This window comes from Phacochoerus africanus, chromosome 6 (genome assembly GCF_016906955.1).
Source record: "Phacochoerus africanus isolate WHEZ1 chromosome 6, ROS_Pafr_v1, whole genome shotgun sequence".
In the NCBI taxonomy this organism is placed as follows: domain Eukaryota; kingdom Metazoa; phylum Chordata; class Mammalia; order Artiodactyla; family Suidae; genus Phacochoerus; species Phacochoerus africanus.
In genome coordinates, this window is record NC_062549.1 from 66,545,183 (window position 1) to 66,560,419 (window position 15,237).

General features: G+C 35.5%; 1 protein-coding gene across 8 annotated transcripts in view; it reads right to left on the bottom strand.

Moving 5' to 3' along the window:
- Positions 1 to 15,237, bottom strand: part of C6H8orf34 (chromosome 6 C8orf34 homolog) — a 361,855-nt gene that overhangs the window by 22,594 nt on the left and 324,024 nt on the right. For 7 of the 8 annotated variants that reach the window (XM_047783787.1, XM_047783785.1, XM_047783793.1 and 4 more), the window contains exons 11-12: positions 12,663 to 12,710; positions 1,730 to 1,823 (exon numbers count right to left, since the gene is read on the bottom strand). In XM_047783787.1, coding sequence (XP_047639743.1) covers positions 1,730 to 1,823; positions 12,663 to 12,710 — 142 coding nt within the window. The remainder of the gene's footprint in view (positions 1 to 1,729; positions 1,824 to 12,662; positions 12,711 to 15,237) is intronic. The other variant, XM_047783789.1, reaches the window with a different exon arrangement.

Consider the following 15,237-nt stretch of genomic DNA (forward strand, 5'->3'; position numbering starts at 1 on the left):
GATTTTAGGTTTTAGTTCATTAAAAGTTACAGCTCACTCAAAGAATTAATACATTGCATATTCTGTAAAGGTGCTGTTTACCTGCTCATGCTCACTTTGGGCACCTAGGTGTGAAATCTAAGAGAGTAAAGCAAGCCCAATTACACATATTGTGTTTATTACACACACACACATTCACTTTAAGAGATTATTTAATGCAAAATGTATGAAGACCTGAAAAGAATTTGGTGAAAATTATTAAACACAAACTCTAGAAGGAGAGCTTATGTCTATTTAAATATGTGGGGAGTTAGGGGTATAAATGTGCTTGCGTTTATTTTCGTTTTCATAAAAGTTCCAGGCACTTGTAAATCTTTCAGATTTGGGGGATTCCTTCTATGTATCCTATGCTGCTCTTTTCCTAGACTATTTTATTTGAGATCCCTTGCATTAAAGTTCTTTGGAACTATCTTCTTATTTTTGTACTTGATTAAAGTACAGTCTACCTTCTGAGTCTTTGTCGGTTGTTTTCTACAGGTGTTTCCCTACATTAGAATCTTAAAATGTCACTGTGCTACTCACTGCATTGCTGACTGTGTCAGCTGAGTGACGGGGGGGCGGGGGGGGGGGGGTCCTTTGTCTCATCCTCTCACCTGAGCAGGTCCCTCTCCTTGCTGTGCTGCCTCTGCCTACATAAGCCTGTAGTTATAGAAGTGGGATGAGGATATTTTAAAATGCCTTTCACTTGGAAGAGCAATTTCCTGAATCTCCTTGTGTACAGAATCATGATGCTACCTGCATAACATATCAGACTGTCTCTGGTGACCAGAGTTCAGAGGAATAGTTATTAATCACTTCACACCAATTATTGTGAGAGCTACGTTATTACTTACGATTTTTATTTCTATCTGTGGATACCACTGGTAAAGAAAAAAAAAGTAAAATTTTGATATCGTATTATTTTAAGAATTGATTTTTTGCTCTATAATCCAGACACTAACCTCTCCTCTACAGGGCTGAATCCATATGTCTGACAATGTGGATAACCCCTGGAGAGCATGAACCGAGTTGTGCCAAACTATAATCATTCATTCTTTGTTATTATTATAATCCAATGACTTAAATCAAGAGCTATATATTGTCTTAAGTACTATTATAACATTAATTTGTTTTGTGAACTTAGAACAGTTTCTATATATATACCTTTATTCACTTAACCAATAATGATAGTTTCATATACAATAATGATCCTAACATACATAGACTTTTTAATAATCACAAGTTATTAAATTTCTTCTTTTAAGGTACTACAATTCTTTTCAGAAAGTTAAGTTTATAGGCCTCTACACCATAATTAAGAGATCACTGAAACAAGATTTATAGACCAGAAGTAGAGCTTATCTTTACAAGTTCTTCCTAAGCAAGTCTGATTTTTTTTTTTTTGTCTTTTTAGGGCAGCACCTGCAGCATATGGAGGGTCCCAGGTTAGGGGTTGAATCAGAGCTATAGCTGCTGGCCTACGCCACAGCCACAGCAATGCCAGATCCTTAACCCACTGAGCGAGGCCAGGGATGGAATCTGCATCCTCATGGATACTCGTCAGATTCATTTCTGCTGAGCCACTACAGGGAACTCCAACAACTCTGAATTTTTTTGTAGCTGTCGTTTGATGTTATGAAAGGGATATACCATCACCACGGATATCCTTTGGCTAAAACTAATTTGTCAATAAGTGGCAGTGTCTACTCACGTTTATCTTGTTCTGCTTCCACTCCTTCACTTTCTGTGTCGCTTGGCAATATCCATGGTTGATGAACTACTTGTAATTGCTTTAAAGAGTCATCCTGCCAAAGAAAAAATTTATTTGGATTAAACTCTAGATTGATATTGTAAATACCAATATGGTTGAACATTTTGGTCCCTATGAATTGTATGTCCAGAAAACCATAATAAGAATTTCTCCACAACAGAGAAGAATTTTGAGCTTAAATTCATTTGGGTGGACATGCCACAAACTCTGACCTCACTTTTTTACATTCTCCTTTTAATAAGATTTAATGTCTTAATAAGAAGAAATACCTAGACTGTGTTCCTTCCTGAATTAACATTTTTATGGAATTTGTGGCACTCATTCTTAGAAATATAATAATGAAATATTCAATATAAAATTGCACAAAATGTGCCTGTTTGCCCTCAAGGTTCCAATTCCCTTAACTGGGAATAAAGACCCATAGGATTTGGAGAACATACTCAACCTTACCCTTCAGTACTACTTCACTGCCTCTTTCCTCTTAGTACATCCTTATTTTTGTTAAAATATTTCTCGAATACTTCCTTGCTGCTCCATGCCTTCTGTCACTGATCTAAAGCAGACCCGTCATTTCCTATCCTAACTGTAGCTATGGTCGTCTAGAAAGTTTTCTAGGATTAGATTCATATCCTCCCTAATTCTCTCCACCAATTCCTTGCCAAAGTGAGCTTTTTACATGATGTATTCATGACCTTGCTCATAACCCTTGAGTGGTCTCATTTTTCCCAGCATAAAACTTAAACTCAAAGCACCTCACCATCCATATTTGTCCAGCCTGCAATCTACAACTACTTCCATCTCCATCCCACTCAACTGACACTTCCACTCCAGCTATAGTTTACTGTAGTTCCTTAATTTTCTCACTCTCTCTAGTCGGCCAATATGTTTTCACATGTGATGTTCCTGCCTAGAATGCACTGTATTTACTTATCTGTCTCAAACATTAACCCACCTCCCAAGGCTCAGGTGTCATCTCTGTTGCCTTCCCTGATCCTCCAAGACAAGTTACTCCTCTATTTCTTTATGTGCCTATTTCATCACTACAACAAATACTATATAGTAACTGTCCTTTTTAATCTTCCTGACTCAAAAACAATGTGGAAAGTCCTTAACAGCATTGATAAAGTTTTTTAACCTATGCATTTCCAGCATCTATTAGAATGCCTAGGGAAAAATAGATACTCAGTATACATTTGTGTAGAAGGAGGTGAGGAAGAAAAAAGGAGAGGATGAAGGGTAGAAAGGAAGGAGGAAGGAAGGATGGGACCCTTTGAGAATAAAATATAAGTAATAAGTTCAAGTTTATTGAGTCATGATTGAAGAGAATATTTTCAAACATACTTTGAAAATTTGAAACATAAAATAAATATGGCCCATCAATTTATTCTTTTTTTTTTGTCTTTTGTTTTTTTAGGGCCTCACCAGTGGCATATGGAGGTTCCCAGGCTAGTGGTCTAATTGGAGCTGTTGCTGCCGGCCTTCGCCAGAGCCACAGCAATGCCAGATCTGAGCTGCATCTGTGACCTACACCACAGCTCATAGCGACACCTGATCCTTAATCCACTGAGTGAGGTCAGAGATCGAACATGCAACCTCATGATTCCTAGTCAGATTCGTTTCCACTGTGCCACGATGGGAACTCCCAATTTATTTTTTGGACTTCTCAAATTCATTCATCATCTTCCCCTTCTTTCAAAGATCTTTTCCTCCAACTTGAGATATTTTGCTTTATTTTGTTCAAATACTAAAAAGATGAAAATACCAGCTCATGACCCCTGATCTCTAGGAAACATGATATCACCAAACGTTAAATGTTCACTTTGTTTAAAACAATTCATATATAAGAGAAACATCCAATCTACAGATAAGGATGTTTGATTGTGATGGTTACCTCTGTAGAAGTTTAATACTAGTTTAGAGTTTCAAAAAGGTACAATTTCCCAGGAGTCAGGACAGGAGCCTGGGGGTTGAGTAAGTGAATCACAAGGAATATTTTGGGGAGATGCACTATTCTGTACAATATTATAATAGTAAATACAAGACATTAAGCACTTGTAAAAACCCATAGAACCTCATACCACAGGGTAAACCTTCATGTATACAAATTTTAAAAAATCAGTTAGAAGGTTGGGTTATTCCAGGATGGAAAAGAAAAATACTAAAAAAGAATGTAAATGAATTACAGATGTAAAATAACCTCACTGAAGGGGGTGAGGGAATAATGTGCTGACCTAAATAACTGTGAAACCGAGTGGCGTCTGTAAGATCAGAAGCAAAAAGCAAATGTATATAAACAGTGAACTATAAGTGATAAAGTTGTTTCCCACTGGCATATAGGTTAAAATTTCTAGATATGTATTTTAGACTTGAGCACCAAAGTAAATGGATGGCAGATAATGGAAGACAAGTTTTTCACTCTTGGAGCAGTTTATAGATGAGCAAGGATAGAATGATCCATATATAATGTACTACAGTTGGAGACATCAGTGTGAACTCACATTTAACTTACTATATATGCAGATGGCTGCAAATGAACTATTTATAGATATTTTATATATATGATTACTCATCACATATATCTCCCTGCTTTGCCAACTGAGGGGACTTAGGTTCAGTGACACCCTGATAGCAACAGACATAACTACCACTCATATCTTGGTTTCTGATACCCTTTTCAGTGAAAGAATCAGGACTCTTGGAGAAATGACTGATTCTTAGATCAAGGCAAGAAATATACAAAATAAGCGTAGAGAATCTTGTTATGCCAGAAAGCAAAAAAGATCTAATATACAGACACACATACACACAATACACACACATACACATGAACAAAATGTGGGTTTATCAAAGAGATAAACCAACTGAAAAATCTCTCAGTGGCCCAAGCTAGAACAATTTGAGCAACAAAATAAAGTAGCATTGAATTACTATATAGTGTAAAATAAATATTTATCAATCCATACTGATGAAAGTAAATCACTGAATAAATCAACAAATGGGAGAGAACAGACAAATATGCCATGTAGAAGGATTTCAAATTATTTATGTAGATCTTAAGGAAATGACGAATAACTTCCCACATCTTTAGTGTGGGCTTGTATAGTGACTTTCTTCCAAAGAGTACAACATGGAAAGAGAAAGCAAAAAGAGGAACTTTACTGTAGAAAATACTGATAAGCACTACGTAAAAACCAGGTGATTAAGGACAACATCCGTAGTAATCATTCCTATTGATACTGTGTACCCTTGATAGAATGGGACAAAAATGGAATTTTACATCTATTGTATTCCCTCTAAAAACACATTATACAAGTCTAACCATGAGAAAAATGTCACACAAATCTCAACTGAGGGACAATCAACAAAATATATGATGAGCAGTCTTCAAAACTGTTACAGTCATCAAACACAAGGAATGTCTGAGGAATAGTTACAACCCAGAAGAAGCCTAAGGAGCTATAAGTGCAAAATGCAATGTGATAATTTAGGTGGGGTCTTGGGATAATAAAAAGGACATTAAAGGAAAACTGACAAAACTTAAAGACATTAGAGAAAACTGATGAAACTTGAATAAAGCATGGGTTTAGTCACTAATAATGTTTCACATCGGTTCATTAATTTTGACAACTGTACTACATTAATGTAAAGTAATAATAATAGTTGAAACTGGGGGAGAGGTACATAGAACCTCTCTATATTACCTTCACAATTAATTCTGTAGATCTAAAACTGTTCTAACATAAAAAGGTTTACTTAAAAAATTGAAATAATAAGGAGTTCCTGTCTTGGCTCAGCAGAAATGAATCCGACTAAGAACCATGAAGTTTCAGGTTCGATCCTTGGCCTTGCTCAGTGGTTTAAGGATCCAGTATTGCCGCGAGCTGTGGTGTAGGTCACAGACGTGGCTCGGATCTGGCATTGCTGTGGCTCTGGCATAGGCCAGTAGCTGTAGCTCCAATTCGACCCCTAGCCTGGGAACCTCCAATGTGCCACATAAGAAAAAAAAGAGAGAGAGAGAGAAAGAATAAAACAAAAATTTTAAGTGATTTTCATTTAGAAATGAGATTCATTTAAAAAAAAAAAATTCTGGACTGGAATCTAATCTCTTTTTTTCTAGATACTCATGTTGCAACAGAAGAAAGGCTGGGGGAAAAATGTAATTGTAATGTATACATGTAAGGATAACCTGACCCCCTTGCTGTACAGTGGGAAAATTTAAAAAAAAAAAAAATTCTTTCAGCATCAGCAACTCTTGAAAATGGTCTGTTAACCAGACTGAAATTTAAATTCCTATCATGAGAGACGGACTTTGCAGTGAAAAGTCCTTGCCCCCCAGGGATCAGTAATCACAACTTTTATCCCAGGTAATCTATCCTCTTGGGATAGAATGAAGCAGGTGAAGGTACTGGATAAGATCATCTCTAGTACTTTACAGTTAGTAAATGTCTAGATCTAGATTCCTTTAGACTGTCTATAGAATGTGATAGGCCATAAATGGACTATTGTAGGAAAAGTCAGAAAAAAATAAAGAGAGTCCATCTCGGAATATACAGTTTAGGTATAAATCAGTGTTTATTTTCAGGATTTAACTTTTTTTTCCCCCCAAAATTTATCAAATATGGGATTTGTTCTCACAGGGTCATACTACAGAAACAGCATAAATGTGAAAAATTTTAGTTTTAAAATTCCGTAAGAATTTAAAGAACAACAGCAGTAAAATTTCAAAAACTTTCATGTAACAGAGGATAGCCTGCAGTTTTTCAAAACTAGAACATGCAGTCTCTCATTAAAGAAGAAATATGAAAAACAACTTTTTGGTTTTTTAAAGTAAAATCAAATGGTGAAAGCCGAAGTTTAAAGTGATTGTGAAAAAAAAAATTTTTATTTAAAACTGGTTATTTAGCTTCTTGGCCCAAATATCAAGATCTATTTTCCTAAGAAAAGATATGACTAACAAGTCAGTAGTGTTTCTTTTTTCCCACAACAATTAAGTAACACTCAGGATTGGTTTCTGGTTTTAATAGATTTACTGCTGAACAAAGAAGGTACTCTTTATTGCCAACTCTTCTTTCTTTATTGCAGATTATGTAAAATACAAATGAAACACTAACTCAATAAAATATGCAGTTTGGAAGGACTTTAAAATGTTGAGTTGGAATCAGAATCATAGAGATAATATAAATATAGCTATTAATAGATCATTTCAATATTTTACTTTGGTTCTTCCTTGAGTACAGTTAGTAATGTAATGCACCTGTTTACTTTATCAATGCCAACAGGCACTACTATGTATGTCCAAAGCTCAGCCCATCAGACTACTTATAATTCTTTTTGATGAGGTCAAGGAGCTAAAATCGTGAACATTTTTTAAACAAGAGTTGACATGTTCCTCTTTGCCAACTTATTCTAAAATTTTTCTACAGGAATATTAAACTCTGTGCATAGTACAAACTGTTTCATATTCCCAAGGGAAAGTTCCTTGGATTGCTTTTAGAAGAAATGCCATTCATCCTTTTTCTGAAACACTTTCACCATAAGTCAGTAAATGTCCAGGGACCAGGAGTGGTGGGAAATAGTGACAAGTATCATATGGAAAACAGTCTCCAGCCCTGTATCAACATATCATTTTATCTGCTAACAGAATAAGTGCTTTATAAACTTTAGCAGTATTGTTATTCCACATGGATAGTTTATTTTTGGATTCTCTAAATGCAATCAATCAGTGATTTATGTCATGTGTGGCCACAGAACTTCAGGTTATTTAGAGAGAAAAAAAAAATGTTCCTTTGCTGAAACTTTCACCATTGGAGAATTTAGCTCTGGGGCGACTAAGTTATTTCTTTCCCTTTGCTTAAGAATGAAAATAATATGCAAAACATCAGTCTCCATCTTTCTAAAAGGATTAATCACTTTCCATAACCATAGGCTCCCTATAAAATAAGCAGCCCTAAAGCATATTACAGATAAAGCAAAATAAAATTACACTCAACTCTACATATATTTAATAGACTGCTGCTGCTGACCAACAAGCATGCCTATTCTCCTGTTAAAATGAAACTCTCCACACATAATTTACATAATAAAGTTTGGAACTAACTTTGGCATTTGTTAATGAAATGCCTAGTATGATCAGGCTGAAATCTGTAACTTTTTAGTCAATTATTCTTCAGTAGCTTAATTCTTTTGCATATTATAAAAGGGCAACTAAAAGAAGAGGGAAGTAATAAGTTTGAGAAAACAAGTTTGAATGAATAGGATCTGGGAAATGAGAAGAAAAGGAGGAATAATGAAGTTACAAATATATGGTAGATTGTGAAAAACATTACAAAATAAACACGAGCTGCTAAAAAACTTCATATGACAAATTTGCTACACTTCATCATGCCCTGGGATTGCTCTCTATCTTATTTCTTAACTCATTCCATTCTGTGGTTTTTCTACCTGAGCAAATTATAGGATTAACTTGTAAAAGACTTTGAAACTAACAAAAGATTATTAGGTGTAGTCAATGACAAACAAGTCATTTTTCTAGAAAGTCCTTCCATTTATCCGATTTTTTGAATGTGCTGAGTCTTTCATTGACTTTAAGCTATTTTTCAACTATGTAATTTATAGAAATTTATAGGAGTGCAAATAATTCTTGTCATACAAATGTAAACTGCATCTATTTGAATGCAATTGATTATTAACCTCTGGATATTATCAATTTTGCCACTTTTTTGATTCTATTTTTAACTTCATATCAGCTTTTGTCATTTGACTATATATGTGAGGGTTTGATTTCCCCTTTGAACTATCTGTAACATCTTACTGGTTTCCTCATTTATTAATGAGTTAAATAAATCTTGACATGTGTTCATTTTGTATCTGTATGAAAGTGATGATTATAACTAAAAAAAAATGCTATCCTGTTAATTCTTAATGCATGTTAATGACAAAATAGGCTTTCCCTGAAAAATACTTTGTTTCCTAAGTGAAATAAAAGTATGATACTGAATAATAGTTATTCCTATTTTCAAAAAGTAAATCTCTGTGCACAGTAAAAAGTAAGTTACCTCTTATTACAGTTATCTCTAAGATCACAGAACATACTACAGGAAGAAAAGACCGGCCAAAAGTGGCATGAAAGGTGATCCTAAGATTTTGTTGCATAGAATCAATCCCCTTTCCAGTTCAGATGTACAGCTGGCAAAACCAGCCTCAGCAGATTTGAAAAGGCCTGCTTACTAAACATGCATCTTTTCCTGTCTAACATCCTTGGAGGTTGTAAAGCTGCCACCTGACACCTTGAGTTAGTTCACACTCCCCTTACGTTGCCTCTGGCCTTTAGCAAAATTCCTAAAGTTGTGAGGAACTGCTCTAAACTGCTGTCAAAAGAAAAAGTTTAAAAAATCATTGTCTTTAGCTCTTTAGAGTTTCCCAACCATTTATACTGACAATACTTATCTGATGAATATATATGCAAATTAATACATTTCTCTAATAATTAGGGGATTTTTAACCAGTATGCCATGTTATGCTATGGTATTTCCCAGTTATTTATCTGGGAAATGTGAAATTTTAAATGGATTAGCTTCCCTATAAAAGGTAGAGCAAGCTTTGCAAACATTTGATTTTGATAAGTAGTTTTAAATTATTTTTATATTTTGAGTGAACATTGATATTATTCTAACAGCTAAAATTTGTGCAATGTGAAACTTTTATTCCTACCTTGAGTTATCAACTGGCTTACATGTAAAGAACATGTAATTTTTTTTAACTGTTCGAATCATTTTGAGGATTAAGAGAAGTAAACGATTATAGAATATCTCATTTTTATTTGGTCAAAAATACAAATCCTATCTGGAAAAATAATACATTAAAAACACAGGAAATCTAAACAGAAATTTCATTTTAGCTTTACTTTTAGAGGAGAATATATCATCTCCTTAGTTTTGATTTAGGTCTAAACAGAATTGTCTAACATCATGTGGTTATGATTCTGTCTAATTATAAGACTAAATTAAAAAAAAAAAACAGGGACTTTGATGTGCAAAGAGATGTTCAAACTTTAGAAAGAAACATTAAATATAATAAAAATGTAAACTCTATGGTTTATTTGAATTTTAGTGTGTACTAAATAAAAACAAATGTTTGCTAGATCACTTTTAACTTCAGTGCTTCTAAAATTTATAAATACTGTTCCTTATTGTTTGCTGGTTCTACTAAGAAGAAGAAGAGTGCAAAAGTGAAATAAGAGTACGAGTTAGAAAAAAAAACTATCACTTTATGGCTCTCATTCTGAACATGTTCACACTGGCAGTGGAGAAGAATCTGAATTTACATTTCCTAAAGATCAAATGGATTAATATCTGCAAAAAAGAAACCAACCATTAATAAATTAACGGTTCACTAATCAGGATCATGCTTTGTTTTTCTTTTTTTTTATAGTCAGAAATTCATTTAATATACCTTATCATTTCATGTCCAGAATTCTGTAATACAGATTAAGCAGCATTAGCAGAGCAATTTTTTTTGTTGTTTTTTTTTGTTTGTTTTTTTCCCCAGCATCTCTCTTGAGCACCAGGCTCTCAAGCTCCTCTAGGTAAACTGGAGACAATAAACTAGTAAAGCTAGGAAACCAAGCCATATAACGAGATATTCCTTCATGCTTTGTCTTTCTGTAAAGGATGATCATTCATTAGTTTAAAAAAAGAGCTAGCATCTAAATATCAAGCAATATTAGATTAAAAAAGTACTACATGATACTGAACCCCTAGAAAGGCAAGACTTACCTTGGGCAGCTCACATATACTCAAAATTCAAACTTAAAGTCAGTAATGAATCTCATAAGCCAGAGGGATTATACACCCCCAATCAACCAAAAATATTATTCTTGAGAGTAAATGAATAAACAAAACTCATAAATTTATTAATAGAAGTTTCCCCTTCACCTATGTTACACAAAATTGGGAATTTCCATGATGTATGCAGTTACTTTCTAGAAATAGCATTGGAAAGAATTATAGGGCAGTGCTTCTCAAACTTTAGGGTGTTTATGAATCACACAGGGATCCTGTTAGAAATGCAAATTTTGACTGTTTGGATCTGGTGTGGGTCCTGAGATTCTGTGTTTCTTAAAAGCCCCCAGGTAATCCAATGGTGATAGTCAGAGGACCACACTGAGGAGCAATGCCCTGCCACACTTCTAATGAAAAGGCACAAATTCCCAACCTGGTGACATTAAGCATTTACAATTGCATAAAATGTGCACATTTAGATTGCACATGTGTAATAATGGAGAAAATAAAGAATTTTTCCTTGGATAAGAACCACAAAATTAGAATCACTTATTTTTTTTAAAGTTGTATCGTGTATGCAGCCCATTTCTTGTACCAGTTACCCCAATGCTCTCCTTCCTCCACAGTACTAGACTTATACAGGACACATTATAAAAGGCAGTAGGTGCCCTTTTTGATGAGGTGACTACCACCCCTAACCCCACCACTAAGTGGGGAACGCTGAGTCTAGGGCTTGAGCAACCACAGAATCCTAAAGGGAAGTTCTAATGGTGTATATATTGAAAACAGTGCCTTCTTCTCCTTGGGCAACATTCATTACATTAATGCATTTTTCTCAAGTTCTGCATCAAATCCATTAAACTGAAATTTAAAGTTGGTGCCACCAATCCTCCAATTTTTGCCCCATGTATTTTGATTTTTCTAACCTGAACTCAGAATATTTAGCCAGTAATTTCCTTTCATTCCTTTTGTTGTCCTTTCTCCAAGTGCCTTTGGTAAAACTTCAACCATCTCCAAACAAGCATGCAAACCAGAGATGTCAGAGACTTAAAAAGGGGTGCCATGCACTCTGATTTTCCCCTCCCAGTGATATGTGGAAGCAAGATTGAGTTTAAGTATGGATACATGCTCTGAATAAATGTATGGACTACCTACTACATTGAGTAGGCCACTTAAAATGGTTTTTGAATGGATGCATGCAAGAATAACATATTTAGAGAAACAGATTCTGTCTTGCTGAGAAGCAATATTCAAACCAAATATTTGCTACTTCTATGATATCATCACCAAACTGTTTCCCAGTTTCCTTCACCTGTAACAGATTCACAATTGACTAATTTAGTGACCATTGTGGTTTGGCTTCAGACCAAGTTTTATGGAGTCTATCCTCTGGCTTATCTGACAGTTCCCAAATGCAGTTTGCAGACAGCCCAAAGACACATCCTGTGACACAAAGCACCCTTGAATATCTCCTAAATAAATCTAGGCGTCTAAATGGTTTTGCAACAAAAATCTGCCAGACATTTTTATTGTCAAGACAGCACTTTGCTTAATGGCTTGTATGTAACATCCTTGATCAGCATTTGTCACATGAATGAATGCCAATTTGGTACAGATTATTCTTTCTGTAAGAGAAGCAATCATGTCTTATTTTTTGTGTGTGTGCATGGCCAATAGAAAACATGTGTTTCTCATTTATTAAGACAATCAACAAATGTTTGTGAGTGAAAATATACAAGAGCCTTAGGTTTATACAGTTTTACCTTCATTTTCAAGATGAATTAATATGTAAGACCTCCCTACCAAGGAGGAACAAAACATCATTTTGTTTCTTTTTTTGTAATTTATTGGAGTATAGTTGACATAATGCTGTATTTATTTATAATTCTCTTAACACTAGAGTTCCTCTTTTTTATTTTTTTCTTACTTTCCTATGATAACATGTAATTTACTGTCTTGTCTTTGTGGGCATGACCAGTGATGGGGTATAGACTGGACACCCTATAGGCAGATGGAGGAAGCCCAAGTGAGTGATTCGCCCTACGTGACAGACCCATTTTCAGACTGTGTTACACAGCCACCTGAAGACTCACTTCTTCCATGTAGTTTTGCAATGACTGTCCTCCCCTGGAGGCTTCTCCCTAGAGGCAAAGAGGAAGAGAGGTTGAAAAAGTCAGGAGAAGAAGAGAGAAAGAATGAAAGAAGAGGAGTCATAAAGAAGAGTGAAACCCTAGAGCAACTATTCTCCCCTCATCTCAGTTGAACCTTGTGGGATTATCAGTTTGGCAAATACTTACTCTGAAGGGGATAATACCTTTTTCAAGGCAAGACTATACCTTTTCGGTAGAGGTTAGGTCCTGTAAACAAATACCCACTTCAAGTAGATAACTACACCTTAAAACAGAGTGCTGCTAAATCAGTCATAGTATAAAATTTTGTTACTAACTTTATAAATATGCACTGAAAGTCACATTAAGAAAAAAAAGTCACTAATTCCGTATTCCATAAATCTGTGTGAAGACCTAATACACAGGACTTAAAAATACTTAAGGAAAGAGTACTGGTCATTAGCCTGCCCTTTTCTAGATGTTTATATACAGTCTTTCTAACCTTACTTGTATGCTCTTAGTAAATTCTCCATTATCTGTGCCTTTTTCTGGCACTTCACTGAATGTTAGGAATCACTGAGATTTTAAATCATTGAAATTTAAAATATTGAATTAAATATATCACAAACTCCTCTCAACACTGATGGTCAAAATTGCCAAACGACTTGTCAGTTTGTAAAAGTTATATATATATATATATATATATATATATATATATATATATATTATTGACATATAGCTGATTTACAATTATTGTGTTAGTTTCAGGTGTACAACACAGTGATTCAGTTAGGAAAAGTTACATTTTTCTACCTCACGGCCAGAGACATTTGGAAATAAATTCTGAGATATAACAAAATAATAAATTTTAGGACACCATATGTGTTTCAAAAATAACCAAGTAAGTGTTAATAAAGCTTACATTTGTTTCTACAACTTTTCAAGAACTCTCCTTTGGCGAGTTCCCATCACGGTGCAGCAGAAACAAATCCAACTAGGAAGCATGAAGTTGTGGGTTCAATCCCTGGCTTCACTCAGTGGGTTAAGGATCCGGCGTTGCCATGAGCTGTGATGTAGGTCACAGACACGGCTCGGATCCCGAGTTGCTGCGGCTCTGGCGTAGGCCGGTGGCTACAGCTCTGATTAGACCCCTTGCCTGGGAACCTCCATATGCTGCGGGTGTGGCCCTAAAAGGCCAAAAGACAAAAAAAAAAAAAAAAAAAAACTCTCCTTTTAACTTTTCCCAGCTCTCACATAATCTTATTTGATGGGTTTTCACTATAGCTTGAGAGTAAGACATCCTCATGTCCATTTGATGCATAAAGAAATTGAAGACAGTGCTGCTGGCTCAAGAACTTAAAGTCCAGGAGCCAAGCAAGACATTGCTGGGACTAGATTCAATCCTGACACTCTTATACTTTGCTGAAGTAAAAATTTTAAATCAAAAAATTTACTTCAGTTTAAAAAAAAATGCGATGTATACTCCAAAGCACTTTCAGTAGGTTAAAAAAAAAGAAGAAGAAGAAGGAAAAAAAGCACTTTTTCAAAGCAAAAATTAAGCTGGGAATAAAGTTCTGGGACTCCTAAAAACTTAGCAATCACAGACATGGTCATATTTTTTCACGAATCATGGTTTCCACTAGCAAAAAATTAATATGCTGAAGTTTAAATGTTTCCAAATGCTTCCAAGTTTGTGGGATTTTTCAATGGATAAGATAGCAAAAGAGATAGGATAGTTATATATTTACTTAAACTAAAACATAAACTATTAGGAAAAATCAAATCCATATAAATCCTCCAAACTGAGGAATTTAACACAAAGCAGGAGGAGAGGGATGGGAACTTACTTCAGATAAACTGCTTTTTATAGTCAAACCTGCTGGAGCATCTCGTTTGATGAAAGAATGCTGTGGGTGATTCCAATTTGGCTCTTCAGCCTGACAGAACTATCCTTTTTGCCAATAATCCCTTTCCCTCTGCCTGTGTTGCTAGGGTAAGTGGATGAGGTGGCGAACTGCGTGGAGTTACAGATCTGCTCTCTGGAAGGGCCAGCATCTGAGGTGCTGCCCGAAGAGGGCAATTTGTTTCCCTGGCTCTGCAGTGCAATGCTTTTCTGCATTTATCCAGATGCTAGTGCAAAGACCAGACAATGACTGAGAGTCCTCTTGATGACCAGACAGAACTAAAACACTGGGTGTACCATAGGGCTTCTTGACAGGCTTTTTGTTTCCAACAGTGCCAGGTTCTTTTCAATATCCACGCCATAGCAAAGGAGCAACCTACACAAGCCCGTTTGTTTCAAAGGCCACACAGCTTGGAAGTGGGCTGTAACCACCTTTCATAAATCACTGACCTGGGCGGCACGGATGAATAAGGGGCACAAAGTGAAACACTCCAGAAGGAAAATACAGAGGAAACCTTTTTGTGAGTGTGGCACAGAGCCAAGCGAACATAGCAAAGAACAGGATGTCAGGGTCTCCAGGTCTTAGGGTCAGAAAAGATGGCCCCAGTCAGGAGGCTTGATTCAACACGTCTGCCTTAGGGTCCCCATTTCCAACAT